The sequence below is a fragment of the Mesoplodon mirus genome (assembly GCF_964341445.2).
Source record: "Mesoplodon mirus genome assembly, chromosome: 12".
In the NCBI taxonomy this organism is placed as follows: domain Eukaryota; kingdom Metazoa; phylum Chordata; class Mammalia; order Artiodactyla; family Ziphiidae; genus Mesoplodon; species Mesoplodon mirus.
The window spans coordinates 4533717-4557946 of NC_138988.1; the positions used below are offsets into that span (position 1 = coordinate 4533717).

Sequence of the window (24230 nt, forward strand, 5' to 3'; positions counted from 1 at the left end):
AACTGTGGTTTTTATTATATTTTATACTTGAATAGTACTTTGAGCCATACGAAATTGCCAATAGCTGAGCAGTTGTAGCCTATAAAAATGGTAATTTTATGTGATTTAGCATAACAAAGTTAAAAGATCTTAATAGTTTAGTTAACAGTCCTTTCTGTCCAATGTCGGAATTTGTTCTATAGCATTTTGGGAAATATTCCAGTAGGAGGAAAGGATGAGATAAAATGATAATGTCAGGCTAAGTAAGAGGAAGAGTTGAGGTCCCTATTCAGTATAACTGTTATGTCCAAGAGTTGCATCAGGGTTCCTGTGGTGTTCTAGAAGCTCCACACTACTGAGGCTGGAGGCTATAAATTCCATGGAGTGCCAATTAGATACACAGTGCCTGTGAATTTGGACACTAACACACACTCCCTGAGTACCTGGCTGCCAGGCTACAAATCTGTAGAGGATTTCAGCAAATATCAGTTTAGCTGGAATAGTATCACTTAATTTTGTTTATTCTGTATACAGCCTTTATGTGTATTTCCTTAAGTTAGTTAAAAGTTGAACTTTAAAATGATAATATGACTGTCAGGTTTAAAACATTGTAGAGATAAAATATACAACAACAATAGCAAAAAGGACTGGGGGGAGGATTGGTTTGTTTGGAAGGTGGTTAAGGTAGATTGTAACCCTATAATTTACAGGGTTACCACTAAAAGGATAACACAAAAATGCATAAAAAACTAATAGAAGAGATTAAATGGAATATTAAAAATACTTGATGAATAGAAAAGAAGAATAAAGGAATAAAGAACACATGGGACAAATTTAAAACAAATAGCAAGATGGAAGTAAAAAGACAGAAAAAAGACCATGCAAACACTAACCAAAAGAAAGCTGTTGTTAAAGCTATGTTAATATCAGATAGGTTAGACATTAAGGCAGGAAGTATTGCTAAAGATAAAGAATGACATTTTCATAATGCTAAAATTGTCCTCAGTAGAAAGACGTAACAATCCTAAGCAACCTTGTTGCTTGGTTTGCTGACCATACATGTGTGGTGTTTGGGTCTTTTCACGAGTGTTGTCATTTTTCACTGCTAGAGATGTTTCTTAAGTCTGTGAGGGAAGAGCTGTTGCTTTGTCTCTGACTGTGGTTATGTTCATTTTAGCACATGCTCTGGGCGTTGTAAACGATTGTGTGGGGTACCACCTGAGAGAACAAAGCCTCACAATTATAATTATTTCATTTAGTGTTGTAGTTACTTTTAATGTAATTATTGGCCTTTAAAACATGCCATGCGTGAAAAATAGAATTTAGATGAGGACTAAAGAAATTATGTTTCAAAGAATTCTTTTTTAACATTGTGCGATTATGAGTAATAAGGTACCATAAGGAACAAATCAGAAAGGAGAAGCTGGATTCTTGTTAGTAAGCCTTTTTTTTTTTTTTTTTTTTTTTGGTATTAGGTCTTTAAAGCCCTGCAGTGATGTATTATTGTCAAAAGTCTTCATTTCTATCTGGAGAGAATGTCCTGTTATTTAGAGAATATTCCATTTTTCTGGAAAAAGACATCTGTTTGTTGATCTTCATGCCTAAATGGAAGAAAAGGAGAGAGGTTTAAGGAAACAAAAGAGCTGAATCAAAGAGCATACTTGGAAATAGACAGAAATACAATTAGTGTAACTTTAAAAAATTTGTGGTAAAAGCACATAACAAAATTTACTATTTAACTGTACAATTCAGTAGTGTTAAATATATTCACTTTGTTGTGAAATAGATCTCCAAACCATTTCATCTTGCAAATCTGAAAATCTATACCCATTTAAAAACTCTTCCTTTCTTCCCTCCCCTCGGCCACTGGTATCCACAATTCTACTTTGTGTTTGAATTTGACTACTCTAGGTACCTCATATAAGTGGAATCATACAGTATTTGTCTTTTTCTGACTGGCTTATTTCACTTAACATAATGTCCTCAAGGTTCATCCATCTTGTAGCATGTTACAGGATTTCCTTCCTTTTTAAAACTGAATAATATTCCCTTGTGTGTATAGACCACATTTTGTTTATCCATTTATCTGTTGGATATTTGGTTTGCTTCCACCTCTTGGCTATTGTGAATAGTGCTGCTATGAACATGGGTGTACAAATACCGTCTCGAGACCCTGCTTTCAATTCTTTTGCATATATACCCAGAAGTGGGATTGCTGGATCATACGGTAATTGTATTTTTACTTTTTTGAGGAACTGCCATACCACTTTTCCACAGCAGTTGCACTGTTTTGTATTTTACATCAGTGTGCAAGGGTTCCCGTTTCTCCACGTCCTTGTGAACGCTTGTTTTCTGTTTTTTTTTTGTTGTTGTTGTTGTTAGTTGCCATCCTAACAGGTATGAGGCAATATCTCATTGTGGTTTTGATTTGCATTTCCCTGATGATTAGTGATGTTGAGCATCTTTTCATATGCTTGTTGGCTATCTTTTGTCATCTTTGGAGAAATGTCAGTTCATATCCTTTGCCCATTTATTCATCAGTTTGATTTTTTGTTGTTGAGTTGTATGAGTTCTTTATATATTTTGGATATTAAGCCCTTTTCAGATATAGGACTTACAAATATTTTCTCCCATTCAGTAGGTTGTCTTTTCATTTTGTTGATGGTCTCCTTTGCTTTGCAGAAGCTTATTAGTTTGATGTATTCCCACTTGCTTATTTTTACTTTTGTTGCCTTTGCTTTTGGTGTCAAATCCAAAAAATCATTGCCAAGACTGACGTCAAGGAGCTTACTGCTTATGTTTTCTTCTAGGTGTTTTATGGTTTCAGGTCTTACATTCAAGTCTTTAATCCATTTTGGGTTAATTTTTGTGCTAGTGGTCCCGTTTTATTCTTTTACATGTGACTGTCCAGTTTTTCCAATACCATGTATTGAAGTGACTGTTATGACAGTTATTTAAAATTCTTTGTCAGGCAGCTCATAGATTGTTTCTTTAGAGTCGGTTTCTGGAGTTTAATTTTGTTCCTTTAATTGGGCCCTACCTCCCTGTTTCTTTATATGTTTGTGGTTTTTTGCTGGGGCATTTGAAAAAACAGTCACCTACCCCTGCCTTTGCATACTGGATTCCTTCTAGGACCTCTCAAGCCTTTTCTGATCTTAGCTCCCCCTGGGATTTGCCTGCAGAACTGCAGCTGTAAGGTGCTTTTTGCATCTTGTTTACAGTGTCTTGCAACTCTGGTTCCTATTTTCTTAGGGCTCTGAGTTACCTAAGACAGAAGCCAGTCCCTCAGGCAGTTCCCAGACAAGCCAGAATTGGATGTATTGTCTGTTTTGTTTGTGTTCCCAAGGGAAGAGCCTGGCATGAGGGGTTTCTTCCTGGTTGCTCCGCACTATGCTCTGCAGGGGAAGCGGCATGAATGGGTATGCCAAACATCACAAATTTTCCTACCCCTGTCATTGGAATCTTGTGTTGGATTTACAGTAGCCCAGGTGCTATAGCTTCTTAACTGTTCTCCAGAGTTTTTGCAGTGGTTATTCTGGTCTGTCTGTTGTTGTTAACTAGTGTCTCTGTAGGGGAAGGAGGGCCTGTATTTTCCTAGTCTGCCATTTTGCTGACATCACTCTCCCTAGTATCATTTTTTGAAATATAAATTCTGCCAGATAATGTTTCTCTTTATAAGACATGTGGGTAAAAGGGAATCAAAAATGTAATATTTTGGACTTGAGGAAGGAGATTTGTCCTTTGTGAGGTTCATGTCTGTAAATGGAGAAGATGAAATCTAAAGCAGTGATATCCTATGTAATGTTTTATTTTGGAATAAAGAAATAAGGTAATCCTATCAGATAAGACCATGTTTTCTTTTATGGTTTTCAGGGCATTTGAAAAATATTTAATTGAATGTCTACTATGTGTAAGATACTATGCAACTGGGATACAGAAAGTATGAGATGTAATCCTTCAAGGTGCTCATTTTTAATTTGATGAAAGACAACCTTAATGCATAAAAAACTAACAGTACAGGATCTACATACCAAATATAAAAGTACAAGAACTATCACTGTGAGCTATGCAGAAGCAGAAATGACAGTGAACTGAACAGGAATGGCTTCCAAAAAAATGGACCTTCAGTAGGTAGGATCTTATCTTAGTGTCTATCCTGGAGGAAAAAAAAAATCACACATCCCAAAGCAGGCATGTATAGGCAGTATGTTTGTACTAGCAGAAATGTAGAAATAATCTAAATGGTCATAAGAAAATGGATGGGGCTTCTCTGATGGTGCAGTGGTTAAGAATCCACCTGCCAATACAGGGGACATGGGTTTGAGCCCTGGTCCAGGAAGATCTCACATGCCGCAGGGCAACTTAGTCTGTGTGCCACAACTACTGAGCCCGCGCGCCTAGAGCCCGTGCTCTGCAACAAGAGAAGCCACTGCAATGAGAAGCCCTCGCACCACAACGAAGAGTAGGCCCTGCTCGCCACAACTAGAGAAAGCCTACCCGCAGCAACAGAGACCCAATGCAGCCATTAATTAATTAATTAAAAAAGAGAATGGATAAATAAACTGTTCTGTCTATACTGTGGACTGCTGTGTAGCAATTAAATAGTGGAGATCCATATGTACTGACAAAATTTTCTAAGTAAATTGAGTTTTTAAAAACGGATATCTTAGCTTATTTGGGTTGCTATAACCAAGTACCACAGACTGAGACGTTTATAAACACAATAATTTATTTCTCACAGTTCCAGAGGCTAGACATTTGAGATCTGGGTGCCAGTGTGGTTGGGTGAGGGCCCTTTTCTGGGTCTCAGAGTTTTTTGTATCCTCATGTTGGAAGGGACTAGGGAGCTCTGGGGTGTCTTTTATACGAGCACTAGTTCCACATGGCGACTGTAGCACCTCTCAAAGGCCCTACCTCCTAATAGTATCACACTGGGTTTTAGGGTTTCAACATAAGAATTTTGGGTGGACACAAACATTCAGACCACAGCAAAGGAAGTTTCAAATAATATGTATGGTATGATATTAGTTGGGTTAAAAAACAAACCAAGCTAAAAACAAACCTACAAATAATACTGTGTACTTTTATAAGTAAATAATACATAAATTCATACTAAAGGAAGGTTAAACTGATAACAGTGGTTACAACAATTAAGCATTTATAAATTACTTGTATAATTAAAAATAAAGAAAAGGCCCAGATGAAAATTTATGTAAACACAATTAGTGGTTACTTCTGTATGGTGAGATTATTAACAAATTTTCTTTATATTTTACTGTATTTTCTGAATTTTTACAGGAAACATTTTATTGGAAAATGTTAAATTATAAAGAATCATAAGTGGGAGATAAGTTATTGTCAAATAGTTAATAAAATTAATTTTCACAAAGTGGAATAGAAGAACGAGTAGAATTAGGTGGAAAAATCAGGGAGTTTATGGGTAAGGGAGATGGTTGAGGGAGAGAGAGGGAAATCCAGAATGTCTTAGAAACTTAAAATTTTATAGAGTCATTATATTTTTAAGCCATTCATTCAGGAAATATTTAATAAATATTTGGCCTAGTAGGTGCCAGGGTCCCTGCCCCTAAGGAGCTTATGTTTTGATGAAGGGGATGCAGCCAAGGAAATTACAGTGTATTAAGGAAGAATCAATTAGTAAGGTAGAGAAAGAGGTCCTTGAGGGTTGATAGATAAGGTTTTCCTGAAGGAGCAGAAGTCTAAGCTGAGATTTGGAGTTAAGTTGAAAGTAATGTGAGATGTCTGGAGAGGGAAAGCAGGGACCAGCACAGGAAACACCTTGTAAACCATTTTAAGAACTTGATTTTATAGTGTTTAAATATTTCAAATACATAATCTTGCTGGGTGTTCTTTGCAACATAGCAAACAATAATCGTGTTGGTTGTTTGGTACTTAGTTAGGCACATTATAAACTCTTCCTCCCTCCCTCTCTTCTCCCTTTACTTTTCTCCCTCTTGTATGCATTCAGTGCAGGTGATGCACGGCATGGGTTTTTGGGGGGAGAAATAAACGCAAATCCTAAAACATTGCTGATGTAATAAAAGGAGGCAACCTTAATTTAGCATATTTAAAAGAGCCATGTCCAGTTCATCAAAATAAAAATGTTAATTTGACATGGTTGGCTGCTGTTTAAATCAGCCATTACAATGAGTTATGGAATTGAATACAATTAGGTGTTCAAAAAAATTTTTTTTAATTTATTTTATTTTTGGCTATGGTAGGTCTTCATTGCTTCACGCTGGCTTTTCTCTAGGTGCGGAGAGCGGGGGCTACTCTTCGTTGCGGTGCATGGACTTATCATTGCGGTGGCTTCTCTTGTTGCGGAGCACGGGCTCTAGGCACGTGGGCTTCAGTAGTTGTGGCTTGCGGGCTCTAGAGCGCAGGCTCAGTAGTTGTGGCTCACAGGCTTAGTTGCTCCGCGGCATGTGGGATCTTACCGGACCAGGGCTCAAACCCGTGTCGCCTGCATTGGCAGGCGGATTCTTAACCACTGTACCACCAGGGAAGCCCAGGTGTTCAAATTTTTTTAATCATCAATATCTTTTAACATCTTACTACTTAATAAATTATACTACTTTCAGGGTTATTTATATTGACAGTGGCTTGGACTTTTGTAAATAACTTCACAAGTTACTTAATCTGTTCTTGGGTAGATAAAATAAGGTATCTTATTGTTATCTATTGTGGGATTCCCAAAAGAAATATATTTCTGCAAGACAGAACGATCATATCATTCAAGGGGCCTGAATTGCCATAGGGAAACCTGAAACTGGAGATGTTATTTACTAAACTTTTTGAAAATAGATTTTTCTCTCTTTGCTTTAAAGACATTAAGAGAATTCTGTAAAAAACAAGATAAATGGAGATCCAAAGGTGCAATGTCTGGTGAATGTGACAGATGAATCAGAACTTCCCAGCCAAGCTATAACAGTTTTTGCCTGGTCATCAAAGAAACATGCGGTCTTTCGTTACCCTGATGGAAGATTATGAGTTTTCTGTTGACTAATTCCGGATGCTTTTTGTTGAGTGCTGCTTTCGGTTGGTCTAATTGGGAGCAGTACTTGCTGGAATTAATCATTTGGTTTTCCAGAAGGAGCTCATAATAGAGGACTCCCTTCCAATCCCACCATGTACACAACATCACCTTCTTTGGATGAAGACCGGCCTTTGGTGTAGTTTGTGGTGGTTCATTTCGCTTGCCCCACAATCTCTTCCATCCCAAATTATTGTACAATATTCACTTTTCATTGCCTGTCACAATTTGTTTTAAAAATGAAACGTTTTCGTTACGTTTCAGTAGAGAATCACGTGGAAATACCATCAAGAAGGTTTTTTTCACTTATGTGGAACCCAAACGTCGAATCGATTTACATAATCAAGCTGGTGCAAATGATTTTCAGCACTTGATTTGGATATTTTGAGTATGTCGGCTATCTTCCCTGCGGTATGATGTTGATCTCAATTAATGTCTCGATTTGATTGCTATCAACTTCATCTGGTCTACCTGACCATGGAGTATCGTCCAGCAAGAAAATCTCCAGCATGAAACTTCAGAAACCACTCTTGACACGTTCAATCAGTCACAGCACCTTCTCCATACACTGCACAAATCTTTTTTTGTGTGTTTCAGTTGAGGTTTTACCTTTCTTGAAATAATAAAGCATAATATGCCGAAAATGTTGCTTTTTTTCTTCCATCTTCAGTATTAAAATGGCTACACAAAAATTCACCAATTTTGATGTTTTTTTTTTAATGCATGCTGATATGACAGCTGTCACAATACAATCTAACAAAATTGTTTCGAATGAAGTTAGAGCCAACTAAGTGCTACTAGAGACATTTACGGAAAAAACCGAACCAACTTTTTGGGCTAACCCAGTAGGAGGAAGCATGATGTAATGGGAAAAGCAGTGTAGTGAAATCTGGGTATTTGGGGTTCTAGTCCCAATTCTAATACCAATTTTGTGATTTGGGGCAAGTTTGAAAATCTCTTTGAATTTTAGTTTCCTTCTCTGTAAAAGTGTAACTTGTAATACATGATGTTCAATAGTAAATACAAAACTTTAATATCAGTTTATTTTTTAAATGTGTTTACAGAGAATTTTAAGAATTAAGCTGGTGTAAAGGGAGGGGCACGTGTTTTGAATATAGAAACCAGCTAAATTGGGATAATTATTTAAATTTCATAAGTTTTCATCCAAGATGTTTCTGAATTTTTTTTTCAGTAGTAACAGTACAGTCCTAGTTTTGTCAAACAAACAGACATGAATATGTTTATACATGTGCAGGAAAACATACAGTTCAATAAGTTTTAATATTATCCTCAGTGTGGAGTTGTATATGATGGATAAAACAAGTAGAATAAAATAATTTTTTTTCTATAATGGTAATGAAGAAAAATTAAAACAAAATAGAAGACCATTTTATAAAGACCATTTGTGGCTTTGGAGGTAGATTATCTTATGACATACAGTAAGGAAAATGTAAGGAACAGGCTTTTTTTTTTCTTTCTGTTTCCCAGTTTTACTAAGAACTGTTACCTATGGGGGAAAGCAGAAAACAAGATAGCTTAGTGATTGATGATGATCAGCTCTTTTTCAGTCATGACAGGAACGAGGGTCCTTTTTTTTTTCTATTGAAGTATACTTGATGTACAGAAATAGTACATAAGTCACAGGTGTATAATATAGTGATTCACAAATTTTAAAGGTTATACTCCATTTATAGTTATTATAAAATATCTACCCCTTCCCTCTCCCCACTGGTAACCACTAGTTTGTTCTCTACATCTGTGAGTCTGCTTCTTTTTTGTTATATTCACTAGTTTGTTGTATTTTTTTAGATTGTAAATATAAGTGATATCATACAGTATTTGTCTTTCTCTGAATTATTTTACTTAGCATTAATAGCCGCTGGGTCCATCCATGTTGCTGTAAATGGCAAGGTTTCATTGTTTTTTTATGGCTGAGTAGTTTCCCATTATATATAATACTACTCAGCCGTAAAAAAGAATGAGAGATATATATTTGCCTCATCTTTATCCATTCATCTGTTGATGGACACTTAGGTTGCTTCTGTATCTTGGGAATTGTAGATAATGCTGCTATGAACATTGGGGTGCATATATCTTTATCAATTAGTGTTTTTTGGATTTTTTTGGGTAGATACCCAGGAGTGGAATTGCTGGGTCATATGGTAGTTCTTTTTTTAGGTTTTTTTTTTTTTTAACATGGTAGCTATTATTTATTATTATTACTTATTTTAGTCTTTTGAGAAACCTCCATACTGTTTTCCACAGTGGTTGCACCAATTTACATTCCCACAAACAGTGTATGAGGGTTCCCTTTTCCAAGAGTTCTTAATATAGCATCTATCGACAAGCTTTAGTGGAATCCATGAACCATTTGGAATGGTATCAAAAACACTGAGTATGTCCATGAGTATGTCCATTCATGCATTTCCTGTATGTCACTCCAATGACTGAGTTCATAGGTTTTAACAGATTCACGAAGAGTACATGATGCAAAAAGTATTAAGAACACTATGGACAGTTCTTACCTGCTTCTGCATAGAGTGTAAGAAGATGTGGGGCTTCCCTGGTGGCGCAGTGATTGGGATTAAGAACACTATGGACAGTTCTTACCTGCTTCTGCATAGAGTGTAAGAAGATGTGGGGCTTCCCTGGTGGCGCAGTGATTGGGAATCTGCCTGCCAATGCAGGGGACACAGGTTCGAGCCCTGGTCCGGGGAGATCCCTCATGCCGCGGAACAGCTAAGCCTGTGCGCCACAGCTGCTGAGCCTACGCTCTAGAGCCCGTGTGCCACAACTATTGGAGCCCATGTGCCCAGAGCCCCGTGCTCCATAACGAGAAGCCAGTGCAATGAGGCCTGTGCACTGCAATGAAGAGTAGCCCCCGTTCGCTGCAACTAGAGAAAGCCCGCACGCAGCCAACAAAGACCCAACGCAGCCAAAAATCAATCAATTAAATAAATAAATTTATTTTAAAAAAAGAAAAGAAGAAAAAGATGTGGATTTTTAGTCACAGACTAATGAAAATGGCATTGTATATTTGGGTCCTGGAGTATTAGGGAATGATTACAGGGCTGTTGATTTTTCTCTCGGTTATGCATTTTTACGTTTCCTGTTATTATTTTGTAACCTTTGACCTTGGTCTGCTATTCTCATCCAAAAAGCTGCCAGACTCCTCAAAATAAATGAAATTTAGAGATTCTAATCTTTCCCCTAACAGCTCAATTTATTGAGGATCTTTTCAGTTTTTTGTTTTATCAAGGAATGAATTGGATTCATGTGTTTGAATTACTTTTAACAAGTTTTATTGCATTTAAACAATTCCAGTTTTATCTTTATTTTAATAGGCAAAAACTGAGTAGGTTCCTCCTAGAATGAAGACACCATCCTTTTAAGTCTTCTTATGTGTATCTGGCACTTTGAGGATTTATACCCTGTTCAGTTATGATTGATATTTAATGTGTACTTGAGTCTGTAGACTTCTGACATTTTTTTCTAATTCCTTTAACTCTTTTCTTTCTTTCTTTCTTTTTTGGTGGGGGTAGGGTTAGAAAGAATCTTACAGCAGTGATCTGGGATTCTGGTTGCTTGTATCAGAAACACCTCATGTTTACGTTTAAAGACACTATGTCTTGGGAATTCCCTGGGAGTCCAGTGGTTAGGACTCCACGCTTTCACTGCCAAGGGTGTGGGTTCAGTCCCTGGTTGGGGAACTAAGATCATGCAAGCCGAAAGCATCTCATTAATTCTTCTGCATTCCCAGGAGAAGTTTTCTGAATACTTGGTTTCTTTCTTTGTAGGAGAAAAACGGAGGTACTGGTACTCTTACCATTAAAAAGAAAACACACAGAATTCAAGTTCTCTGTCAGCCTACTTTCCACTTCGAATTAAATTTCAATCAGTTAGTTTAACTGTTAGGTTACATTGCATACTCTGAACCCAGGTATGAAGGAGTCTTCACTTTCATTCAGAGCTGTTCTAATAGTTTTTGTAAGCTTTGGAATTTCACAAAGTTTAGTTAAATATGTGCAATTCTTTTCCATTTAAGGTTTTTTGGAATAAAAATTTCATATATGCGTTTTGGTTAGAGTAATTTTTTGGAGCCTTGGCATCCTGCTATTTGTTTGAATTTGATACATCTTTTCTCCTCTTCCTGAGGTACTGTGAAATGTGTGTCATATTTTAGGTGAATTTTTTAAAATTGTGCATCATATTTGGTGATAATTGGAAACAGTAGTGTGTGATATGGGCATAGTTGAGAATAACCATTGCTCAAAGATCTTTTTTTAAATTTTATTTATTGATTTATTTAATTTTGGCTGCATTGGGTCTTCGTTGCTGCACGCAGGCTTTCTCCAGTTGTGGCGAGCAGGGGTTACTCTGCATTGTGGTGCGTGGTCTTCTCATTGTGGTGGCTTCTCTTTGTTGCAGAGCATGGGCTCTAGGCGCGCAGGCTTCAGTAGTTTTGGCTCGTGGGCTCTCGAGTGCAGGCTCAGTAGTTGTGGCGCACAGGCTTAGTTGCTCCATGGCATGCAGGATCTTCGCGGACCAGGGCTCAAACCCATGTCCCCTGCATTGGCAGGCAGATTCTTAACCACTGCGCCACCAGGGAAGCCCCAAGATCTATCTTTTCGAATTCATTTTTCATTTTTCTCACCTGAAGAAAAAATTTAGTAACACTATATGGTTTACTCATAATATTGAGATTTTAGAGAGAAGATCCCTGCTTTACTTGTCTGAGTTGGATATTAATACATATTTCACAGATTTGAGAAATCAATGGTATGAAAGATGTTAAGTACTCAACAACTGCATATAGTAGGTTCACTTCAAAAAGGCTGTATGTAGCCTAACACGTCGTCATGCTCACAGAGAATTGAGAGTCACTGGAGCAGGAAAAAATTAATATATGCCAAAAAGTTCTGCCTTGGTCAGTTATTAAATTCATTCAGAAGTAATGAAAAATTTGGAGAGGAGCATATAGAGTGGACAGTTTCATTAAAATGAAGCTTTATCCTTAAATTTGCTGTCTGGAAGCAGAATCAAATAGATAGGAAGAGACTAGTAAATTATAACAAAATATTTTTTTATCTTTGGAACTGCCCTCACAATTGACATTTTTTCATACCTTTTTTACCTGCATTAATTCAGTCTGAGCTGTTCCTTTTGTGTGTAGATTTTTAAAAGTTACATTGTTCTAATGAGAGAGGGAAAGCATCTCAGGAGACAGTTTCAATTTGTTTAACTTGCTAACGAAGTTGAAGTCACCCTCGGAATAGGCGTCTCTGCACCTGACATTCCTGCCCCAGGCCGGCCGGACCCCTCCCTGTGAGTAAGAGGAAAGGCTTGGCCAATTACTTAGACAAAGCCGGACGGCTGCCGAGCCGGCGGGGAGGAGTTTCCTTCTCGGAGTAGGGCTTCTTTCACACGGTTTCGCCCAGCAAGATTACCTGCGGCGGAGGTTGAGTAGGGGTTGTTGTCTTTGCCGCGGACCCCCTCCACTGGGAGGGGTCGGGTGGGAGGAATCGTCGCGGTTGCCAGTTTCTCCTGGAGGCAGATGCCTTCTGACCCCAGCGCTCCGGTCCTCCTCCCACACAATCAGGTCCGTCCCCGGAGTCTCAGGTGGCACCACGGCGGCATCCTAGGCTAATGATTTGGTGGAAAGGGAAGGGGTGGTCCTTCTGCCTGGACCCCTCTCGGCTGACTCACAGGAAGTGCTAGCAGGGCCGGGCACTGGGCGCAGCAGCTCCAGGATTCCGCCTTCCCCGCCGCGTCTGCCGCCCTCTCCCTCCTACGTGGGCTTTGCCGTATCTCCCGTAGAACAATGAAGGGCTTCCAAGTTTTCTAAGACTCCCAGGCACATTCTTTGGACTTCTGTGATAGTCTTCAAAATGTTTCGCCACCGACTTTTACAAGAAGCTGTTTTTTAAAAAGCCCTTCCCTGCGTGGATTGCTTTGTCTGAAGATTACTCAGGGTGACCATGGTTCAGCGCTTTAGCCTCAGGAGGCAGCTATCCAAGGTGGGTACCTTGGGTAGCTTTGTGTGTGTGTTTAGGGGAAACTCTCACCAGCTTTGGCGTGGTCTCCTTTTTTCTCTAGAACTGTTCTGTCAAGCCTGCCTCCTCCGGTGGTAAGGAGGGACAGAGGGAGGAAGCGCCGCCTTTTGTTCTTTCCTCAGACAGACACAAAGGTTTAAGGCTGACTGCACTGGAAACCCCGGATTCTGTTCCCCTAAAACTAGAGCTATCATCTGTGAATTTGCAGGAAGTTGTAGTCTGCTTCTCAGTTACAGTTTCCAGAGGGTGTGAGTGAAGGAGAGAATAGTGGGTAAAAAGTGCATGTTTAATTAGCAATTCATGTAGCAGCTTTTGACCAAAATGAGAAAGCTTTATTGGTCTTTGGAATCAGTGCTTTCATACAGAGTTTAATATTAAACTGGGGAAAACTACCATAAAATAGTTCAATAAGCATGACTGGCTTGAAAATGTTAACATGAGTGGTTGTATTAAGAAACTCACTTATTCCTTCATTAAGGAGTGTGTGAAAAGCAGTAACCTGAAGGCTCAGGAATCAATTTTTACAGAGTTGTGATTTAAAAACAGGTTTCACGTGTGCAGCTTTGGGGGCAAACTTCTTTTAAACTAAGAAAATCAAACTTAAATTTAAAAAAAGAAAGAAAGAAAGCAAAGCCCTCTTAGAAGAGGGGCTGCTGATTTTATGAATCAGCCTTGGCAGTGGACCTCTGTTGACGCAGTCATTGAGCTCTCTTTTTAAGTGAGTGCGGAAACTACTTTGGAAAGAGGTGTGCTGAGAGTTGAGCTTATTTCAAAAACCCATTCTGTTTTTAAAAGCTCTATTTTTAAAATGTAGCAGTTGGTGGCTAAATTGTGTCACAGTTCATTCTCTGCAGACAGAAGCTTAAACAAATAGTAAATCAGTAGACATTCTACACTTCCTTGGTTGTTAGAATTGTTAAATCCTGAAATGCCTTATTGTCTTAAGGGGAAACCTTTAGTTCCTCACAGGTGACCCCAGTGTAGGATGTGTGCATTCAAGCAAAAATGAGCAAAGCTCTTGCCTTCATCCCCATGTCAAATTTCATCTTTTTTCTTGGATCTCCAAGCCTAACAGGGACTTTTTAGGAGTATTAGAATAAATTTTCCTTGCTTCCCTTCTCCTCATTCCAGGTGTGTGGGTGGGGGTGAGGGGGCTGGGAAGCCTCCACATTTCTCCTAAACAGTAAAGAGAGCATTTTTGTTTCTCCTTCACGTGAACCTCTGATCACGTATTTTCAAATATATAGTACAACTAAAAAGCGGAAGTTGTGTAGATTGTCAGGGCAGTGACCCTTCTGCATAAGGATGTTTGAAACAAGTGAGAGCTAGGTGGTAAGTTTCTAAGTAGAAAATAACTGCTTTCTAGGTATTTCTCTCCCAATTATTTTGTGAACTTTTAATACTCTTTTCTCTCTGTACTGTATGCATGACCGTGATTTATAGGGGGAAAAAAAAAAACACTTTTAGGGGGATTAGGAGCACATCTTCTCTATACCATGAAGAAATAAAAGGTACAGATTATGTAAAAAGACTCCAAGAGGTGACCTCTTTTAATTCCTTTTTCTAACATCCCTCTCCATTTTAACATGGTTTCTGGGTCCTAACCTGGATGGTCAGGACCAAATCGAAGGAAATTTGTTTTCTATCAAGAGTCCTTAGCATAGTAATGAATTGAAAAAAATTCAGTAATGAATTGAAAAAATAATATTCTTAATTGTTTCAGTCTGTATGGCACTAAAATATGGAGGAGAAACTGAATAGTTATGTCAAAAAAATTTTTTAAACTACAGTGAATGCACTGTGCCTCTATTCTGTCTTTTTGGCTAAATCCACGTTACCTGAAAACAGAGGCCCTGTTGTACCCCAGTGCATGGTATTTCTGGCACACGTGGAACACTTAAAGTGAAATTGGTTTTTTGCAGGTCAAAAACAGTTGAACAATGGCAATTTCATATGATTCCAGCTTTACAAACAAGTGTTTTTGCCAATAAGAGATAATCTCCCACAAATGTAAACTTGTCTTAAGATGATCTCATATTTATAAAGCAATTTCCTATTTTGATGAGAAGAAATATTCATGTGATCATCTTTAAATTTTGTTGGAAATTTTCTGAAAGAAAATATTCATAAATGTTTGCAGTGATTTAAAACCCAGTATCTAATTTAGGTGGGTTTTTTTTTCACCAACAAACTTCTATTTATTCCTTAGCTGCTTTTTATCTTTAAGTTTGATAGTCATGTTTACTTACACTGGATATTTCCCCTAGAATATTCAAATGATTCCTTCAGGCTAGTGTATATTGACATCTGAACTAAGTAAAAAGGAGGAAGTAAATTAAAATAGATGAAGTAAAAATCTTCATTTTAAAAGCTAGATGCTCAGTTATTCTCTTTGGCCAGATCCCAGTTACCCGACTCCCAGAAAAGTTCCTTTTCCTTGCCATTTTAGATTATTTTCTTCCTTTATAGTTTTCTCACATGTGACTTCAAAATAGTCGCTCAGGAAAGCTTTTTCTTTCTTCCCTAAGTCCTCTTCATGAGCCTGCCGAAATAGTCTGAAACCTGCCAGTTTTGCACATTACATTTAATTCTCCTAATGATCCTTAAAGTTAGGTGGTATCAGCTTCATTTTGTCATTAAAGAAACAGGTTCAGGGGCTTCCCTGGTGGCACAATAGTTAAGAATCTGCTTGCCAATGCAGGGGACACGGGTTCGAGCTCTGATCGGGGAACATCCCACGTGCCGCGGAGCAGCTAAGCCCGTGCGCCACAACTACTGAGCCTGCGCTCTAGAACCTGCAAGCCACAGCTACTGAGCCCGCATGCCACAACTACTGAAGCCTGCACACCTAGAGCCTGTGCTCCACAAGAGAAGCCACCGCAATGAGAAGCCCGTGCACCGCAGCAAAGAGTAGCCCCCACTTGCTGCAACGAAGACCCAACTCAGCCAAAAATAAAATAAATAATTTAATTACTTTAAAAAAAAGCGCGGGAGGGGGCTTCCCTGGTGGCGCAGTGGTTGAGAGTCCACCTGCCGATGCAAGGGACACGGGTTTGTGCCCCGGTCCGGGAAGATCCCACATGCTGTGGAGCGGCTGGGCCCGTGAGCCATGGCCGCTGAGCCTGCGCGTCCGGAGCCTGTGCTCCGCAACAGGAGAGGCCACAACAGTGAGAGGCCCGCATACCGCAAAAAAAAAAAAAAAGAAAGAAAGAAAAAGAAACAGGTTCAGAGAAGTTAATTTTCCCAAGATCAGCCAGAGGCAGACTCAGGTTCAAACTTAGGTCTAACTCTAAACCCATTCTGCTTCCCCACACCAACTGCCTCCCTAAATTTCTGGTGTATTAATCAGTTTACTCTCATGGACTATGATATTTCTCCATGCTTATAGAAAACAGTGTAGTAAATAACTTAGGTAACTTCTTTAGAGCAGCCCTTTTCAATAGGGCTGAAATTAATGTCTGATAGGGTTTGAATATATCAGTAAAACTTGCTAAGTGTTTTCCACAAAGTTGTTTATTTGGCCAGAGAAACATCAATCTGAGTAAGATAGTTGATTTAATAAAGCCATCTTAAATGTAGTTGAAGCTTAACTGCATGTACTTACATGAAACTTTATAAACTGTATTGCCTTTTAGAAAATGTCTTTGTTAAGGAGAAGAATTTACTCTTGAGTTTCTATAATAATGTTTAAGGGATGAAATACAATGAATTAAAAATTCAGAAAGTCTTGTTTTAACTCACTCTAGCTCTGTTGTCCCTCCCCGCCAACCCCCCTCAAATCTTTTAAATGGGTAATAGAAAATCAGTTTTTTTCTTCTATTCCGGAATTTCAGTTTTTTAGAAGGTATGATAAAAGCTGAGGAGGCTTTGAGAAAATAGTTTTAAGATTGATTGTTTCAGTAAGAGTATTATACTCTTTTTTTTTTTTTTTTTTTTTTTTTTTTTTTTTTTTTTTGCGGTACGCGGGCCTCTCACTGTTGTGGCCTCTCCCGTTGCGGAGCACAGGCTCCGGACACGCAGGCTCAGTGGCCATGGCTCACGGGCCTAGCCGCTCCACGGCATGTGAGATCTTCCAGGACCGGGGCACAAACCCGTGTCCCCTGCATTGGCAGGTGGGCTCTCAACCACTACGCCACCAGGGAAGCCCCTCTTTTATTTTTTAATAGTAATCATTTCTGTAGTTCAAAAATAAAAAATTACATAACTGTGAACTCTTGCTTCCATGTCTTTTCAATGGTTTCGTATCCCTGCCTCCATAGGTAACCAGTTTCTTATTTAGCCTTCCATTGTTTCTTTACTCACATGTAAGAAAATGTGAATATATATTTTCTGACCTTTCTAAAATGAAAGATAAAGGCTATACAGTTTGTTCTAAGATAATAGCTTGAACTTTAATTTTCCAGGAATGGATGCTCAATAGTTATCTCAGTTTGGGGTTCACATTTATTTTCACATTTTCACAGGAGGCTTACTTTCTTTAGGACAGATATAGCCACACAGAATCTACTTTCTATATCAAAGATAATTAAAATAACAACAAATCAATGATGACTTGATTCTTTTTTCATTCATATCACATTTCTTTCCTACTCAGTTGGAGAGCTTTCTTTGGCTATATTAAAATTTTTCATATGGTGAAAAACATAGAATATAAAAACCATACCAGTGTATTCTGGGTTGGCCTGTGAAGAGATTAATGACCGAGAAATAGGAGTTGTGGGACTTCTGTCCCCCAATTCACCTGTTGACTTACTGAAATAATTTCATTCACATTTGTAGAGCGCTTGAAAATATTTTTGTCTAAAAATGTTACTCTTGCCCTTCCTACATTTGATAGTGTCCTATTATTTGGTGTCAGTTTGGTACCAGCGTAAGAGACTTAAGATTTAGAGAAGTGTTGATCATAATCTGAATTCTTAAAACTATTAAATTTTCAAACGTAGTCTCCTTTGAATTTCCACCTGATTTCTTTTGGGTTTATGACCTGTGATAATATACATGATTGACTTAATCTTTCAGTGAATGTACTCTTATTAGTAAAAGGAATAGGGATCTCATTTCCATTTTAAGTAAATTAATTGGGGTCTTTTAAAAGTATTTTGATGGGGCTTCCCTGGTGGCACAGTGGTTGGGAGTCCATCTGCCGATGCAGGGGACACGGGTTCGTGCCCCGGTCCGAGAAGATCCCACATGCTGCGGGGCGGCTAGGCCCGTGAGCCATGGCCGCTGAGCCTGCGCGTCCGGAGCCTGTGCTCCACAACGGGAGAGGCCACAACAGTGAGAGGCCCGCGTACCGCAAAAAACAAAAAAGTATTTTGATGGCGAAAATGGTAGATTTTATGTATTTTTACCACAATTAAAAAGAAAATATTTCAAACCCTTTTAATGATAAATACTATATGGGTACAGTGAAGTAGTATTTTATGTAATTAAACAACTCAAATACATAGGCAAGGGAGTCAGTACCAGATGGGTGCTTTTAAATAATGGAAATGTATACAACATCTTTTTCATGCTTTTTTTTTCTTTTTCATGCTTTTAAAATTTAATTTTCTATGTTACTTCAGACATCAACTAGTTTCATACTTGTAAATATAATGTTTTATATTTATATTTTGCTGTCAGTTAAATGTTACATCTTCATGTTAATCATTAACCCACTTTTAGGAGGCTTAAGTCAGGTAGTAATGTCATCAACGTTATAAGGTCATTCTGATGCATTACATAACCAAAATAGGAAGACTGATGGATGCTGCTCTTCTGTTACATGAAATGAGACCCTAGTAAAATCAGTTCCATATATTGTGGATGTGGTGGGAATAGATAAGGAATAGAGAATGGCTTTCCTATTTAATTATATTGGCAATAATAGGCTGAAATAGAGAAACTAATTTAAAAATATGTATATTGTAATTCTGAAATGTTTTCATGGTGTTGATGCCAGTTTATTATTTAAAAATAATAGTCAATAACAGTAAGTTATTGACTGTAGATTTGCGACACTGGAATATGCTACCAAGAGAAGACAGTAAAATCTCCTTGGAGTGTGTTGCTTTTTTGTTTTTTAAGTACACAGCTTTCATTTGGTGTTAACTTGTGTATCATTTTCCTGAAAGAGATGGCTATATTAAATGACCAATTAGATTCTTTGAAGTTGGAATATGTTTACCAAGGGCTGTTAGTTTTGAAGATCAATGAGCTGATACTTGAAAGCACTTTGAAAACTATGAAGCATTATATTAATTTAAGAATTTAAGATTATGGTGTTTTTATTATTCTGTCATTCTGTAAGTATTGTTGCAAAGAAGTGACTGTACTTTAAAACTACACTTTGAAATATGCACATATACACACACACCTTTTTTTTTTCATACACATAGGCTATCTTTGGATAGGTAGCAGTTGATTGCCTCTGAGAAGATTGGACCTGGGAGACTTGGGTTGGGGGTGGGAGGGAGACTAGCTTTTTTTTTTTTTTTTTTAATAAATTGATATCCCCATTTTTAGTGTCATAGATCTTTTTTAATAAATTTATTTACTTTATTTATTTATTTTTGGCTGCATTGGGTCTTCGTTGCTGCACCCGGGCTTCCTCTAGCTGCAGCGAGTGGGAGGCTACTCTTCATTGCGGTGCGCAGGCTTCTCATTGCGGTGGCTTCTCTTTGTGGTGGAGCATGGGCTCTAGGCACGCGGGCTTCAGTAGTTGCGGCTCGCGGGCTCTAGAGCATAGGCTCAGAAGTTGTGGCGCACGGGCTTAGTTGCTCCGCGGCATGTGGGATCTTCCCAGACCGGGGCACGAACCCGTGTCCCCTGCATTGGCAGGCGGATTCTTAACCACTGCGCCACCAGGTAAGCCTGGGAGACTTGCTTTTTAAAAATTATTTACTATGTACATACACTTTGTTAAATAATAGTCTAAGTCAAATGTGTTAAAAGATCAAAGTGTAGAATTGAATTTCAGCCTCATTGTTCTTCAGTGAAAACCATTGCCGATAGTTTACTTAAACCTTAATGGTTGGAAGATGGTATTCTTCTGAGGTTGATACTTTCTCCCAATCATACATGTTATTCACAGATTGAAGATAACTCTTGCATATAACACATAAGTTTGTAGTATAGAGTTACCAACCCTTTAAGAAATGTTTAGATGGACCTCTTTGGAGTAAGTTAACCATACTATAATGAAAGCACATTTTGGGAATGGTGTATAAAGGCAAGAAGACATTTTACTTGTTATATCTGTATGTAGAAGTGGCATGTAATACTTAATAAAATATTCTGATTTGTTCTTAATCATTTTGGCTTACATGAGAAAATTAGAAGAATTTGCTCTTTTGGATACCCTGGGGTTAGTTACGACTAACTTCTGCTATATACATGGACCTCTAACAGTCCTCCTGCAAAACATGTTGAATAAGAAGACAATGCAGGGGACTTCCCTGGTGGCGCAGTGGTTGAGAGTCCGCCTGCCGATGCAGGGAACACGAGTTCATGCCCCGGTCCGGGAAGATCCCACATGCTGCAGAGCGGCTAGGCCCGTGAGCCATGGCCGCTGAGCCTGCGCGTCCGGAGCCTGTGCTCCACAACGGGAGAGGCCACAACAGTGAGAGGCCCGCGTACCGCAAAAAAAAACCAGAAAACAATGCAGGGACTTCCCTGGTGGTGCAGTGGTTAAGAATCCGCCTGCCAATGCAGGGGATACGCGTTCAATCCCTGGTCCGGGAAGGTCCCACATGCCACGGAGCAGCTAAGCCTGTGCACCACAGCTACTGACCCTGTGCTCTAGAGCCCGTGCTCCGCAACAAAGAGAAGCCACCATGATGAGAAGTCCGCGCACCGCAACGAAGAATAAATAGCCCCCGCTTGCTGCAACTAGAGAAAGCCCACACACAGCAACGAAGACCCAACGCAGCCAAAAATAAATAAATAAATAAATCTATTTTTTAAAAAAAGAAAACAATGCAAATTGAATTTGCCTTGTGGTAGCACAGGAAATTACCATTAAATTTCAGCCTGTTTCTATCAAAAGTTTTGTAAGAAGCAGATTACTTTGTGTGCCCTTATTAGAAATTTAGTGTTTGAGAAGAATCCATGTTAAAGCCAACAGTGTCTAAAATCCAAAGGTAACACGTATAATAAGCATTTCATAGCTTTCCTTTTCATTCAATAAAATATATCCCAAAGGTGTTCATCATTGAAATTAAGTAAACTGTGGCTGGCTTTGTGACTTTAGACAAGTAATTTGACCTCTCTGAAGCTTTCTCCTCATCTGAAAAGTGTCATCGAGGATCCTCGAGAGATGTAAAATTATGTGATCTGTTTGTGAGCCAGATTATAGTCCTAAGAAAAATGACTTTATATAGCAAACACCAAGGAAAATATGTAGTTTTATACCAGGAGGAATCTAATGTTATACAGTTGTTCTTAGCTAAAGTAAATAAATTCATGACTCTAATGGATAGGCTTAGAGTTTAGATTCTAGCCGTCTCTGGATAATTCAGATTTGAAAATAGCAAGAGAATTAGTTTTACACTTATTAGAGACCAAGCGCTGAGATGATGTACATTTTTTCTACCTCTTCTTTGTCAGGAGAAAATTTAAAATTTCTCTGTGGAAACAGATATTCCTTATAATGGAAATTTACCTTATACACAACAGAATTTTCTTCTTATGATGGTATATTGGAATCCAAGTCCTTTTTCTTGGACAAAACACACTCTTCTTAACTCTTTTTTTTTTTTTTTTTTGCGGTATGCGGGCCCCTCACTGTTGTGGTCTCTCCCTTTGCGGAGCACAGGCTCCGGACGCGCAGGCTCAGCGGCCATGGCTCACGGGCCCAGCCTCTCCGCGGCACGTGGGATCTTCCCAGACCGGGGCACGAATCCGTGTCCCCTGCCTCGGCAGGCGGACTCTCAACCACTGCGCCAACAGGGAAGCCCACTCTCTTCTTACTCTTAAGGAAAAGTTAATCATAACTGGGGGGGAGGGGGGAGAAAGGTAAAAAGCTAATACAAGCTTTTTATTTTTACAAATTAACTCGTCCTTTGAACCTGAGGTGGGCTTGAAAAGCCCTGTAGAGGAAGTGGGATTTTAGCTGGACCTAAAGGATTTAGATTAGTGGTTCTCGACTTTCCCTTCCCGTTAGCCCCAACATACCTCAAAAATGTGACTTATGGGCTTCCCTGGTGGTGCAGTGGTTGAGAGTCCGCCTACCGATGCAGGGGACACGGGTTTGTGCCCCGGTCTGGGAAGATTCCACATGCCGCGGAGCGGCTGGACCTGTGAGCCATGGCCACTGAGCCTGCGCGTCCGGAGCCTGTGCTCCGCGACGGGAGAGGCCACAACAGTAAGAGGCAGAAATGAACGTTTCCTCTCATTAATTTTAATCACCTAAACTTGAAAGATTCCTTAGTCTTTTTTACATCCCTGGAAGTTATATTGAACTTTATAGTTTGATATGAATTATATATTCCAGGTATTTTAGTTGCATCTATAATAAAATTATCATTTGGTTTTGAAAAAAAAAATGTGACTTAGGCTTAAGGTAGTAGTCACTTGGAAGGTGACTTGAAAAATCCTTCACCCTTCTGATGCATAGTCCTGGAGAACCCCTTCCTTTGCAAATCATTGATGTCGATGAAGGACAAGAGGAAAATATTCCAGGAAGGGAGCAAGATCACCAGATATGGTTTTGTTGAGAGGGAGAGGTATGTCATATTCAGTATCTGTTATTTTTAGGGAGTTCTAGTGTGAACATCCTTTAAAAATCTAATCCAAGAGTTAGTTTATATTTTCCATGGGGAAATTTAACCAAGGTAATGAGTGAGGTTGCCAGCCTAAATGCCGTAACTTCTGTGGAGTGAACAGAGGGGTAAAACTAGGAAGCTGTCTTCTAGATAATGTATGTGGGTTGTTTAATATTACCACTTAGTGCATGGAATTTTAACTGCAAAGTCTTAGCATACTTCTCTAACATTCTTTCCGTCTTCGAATCATTTGATGAAATGTACATTGAAATGATACAAACAACACCTGAGTATAATTGCCCATTCTCTTTTTGTTGCAGAGTGTTTTTGTGTGTGTCTGTGTGTTGAGACTTAGGAAACTAGCCACAAAGCTTGGTCTCAATTAACAAATTCTCTTTGGACAAAATTGAAAATCTGACCCAGGCTATTCAGTTACCTAGTGGTGAGTGTTTATTTTAGTTCTGAGTCTTAGGAAATGATGTTATTGATCACTGTATTGAGATAACACCCAACCTTTGGGACTTCAAGAAATTTTACAGCATATAGTAGAAATTCTGTGTATATTCTAACTTGGAGAGAACTTGGAACACAGTAAATGGAGACCATGCATGTAGATGAGCGTCTCCCTCACATCTTACTACTCTTCCTTTACTCAAGCTGCTCGAGCTGTACCCCCTCCTTGCTGTTTTTGCAAATGCACCACAGCCTCAGGTCCTTTGCACTTGTCCTTCCTTCTGCCTGTAATCCTTTTTCTCCAAATATTGGCTTGTATATCCTTGAAGTCTCAGCTCCGAGGTCACCTTTTCAGCAAGGCTTTGGCTGACTGTTTTCTTTAAAGTAGCAAAATTACTCCCTACACACACACTTGTTCCCCAGCTCTCCTTATTTCCCTTCTCAGTTTCTTTTCTTTTACCCCTCAAATTATTTATTGTCATCTGACATATGTGCTATATATTTTTCTTATTCTGCCCCCCAGTCATGTAAACTTTATGATAATGATATTTATCTATTTTGTTCATGTCTATATACAGGAACATAGAATACTGTGTGGTACATGGTAAGTGCTAAATACATATTTGTTTTATGAATGAATTTGAGTATAAAGAATAATTAAAAAGTGGCTAGTCTACTTCCTTCCATCTCTTCCCATACTACTACTACCATCACCACCTCAGGCTGCTTCTAATCCAGCCTCCATTCTGCTGCAGAGTAATCTCATGTCTGATAGGACTTGCCACTTAGTAGACACCAACTAAATATTTGATGAATCTCTGCTAATATTACCTTCCCTCCCAGATATCAGACAAGTCTAAAAATCAGAAATGGCGATAAATTGACAACCTCACTCTAGTTCTTGAATTATAGGTATCCACATTTTAAAATTCATCTTTTTGATATGAT

At 38.8% G+C, this 24230-nt stretch overlaps 1 protein-coding gene across 3 annotated transcripts in view; it reads left to right on the forward strand.

Annotated features, from left to right (window-relative positions):
* The window catches only part of TMCC1 (transmembrane and coiled-coil domain family 1), a 225183-nt gene that overhangs the window by 101326 nt on the left and 99627 nt on the right, over positions 1–24230 (forward strand). The window contains exon 1 of one of the 3 annotated variants that reach the window (XM_082639393.1): positions 12905–13047. The exons of the other annotated variants lie outside the window; for them this stretch is intronic. Within the exon in view, the coding sequence (XP_082495519.1) occupies positions 13009–13047 (39 nt within the window). The 5' untranslated portion in view covers positions 12905–13008. Of the gene's footprint in view, positions 1–12904; positions 13048–24230 lie in introns of those variants that run through there. 3 annotated transcript variants of the gene reach the window in all.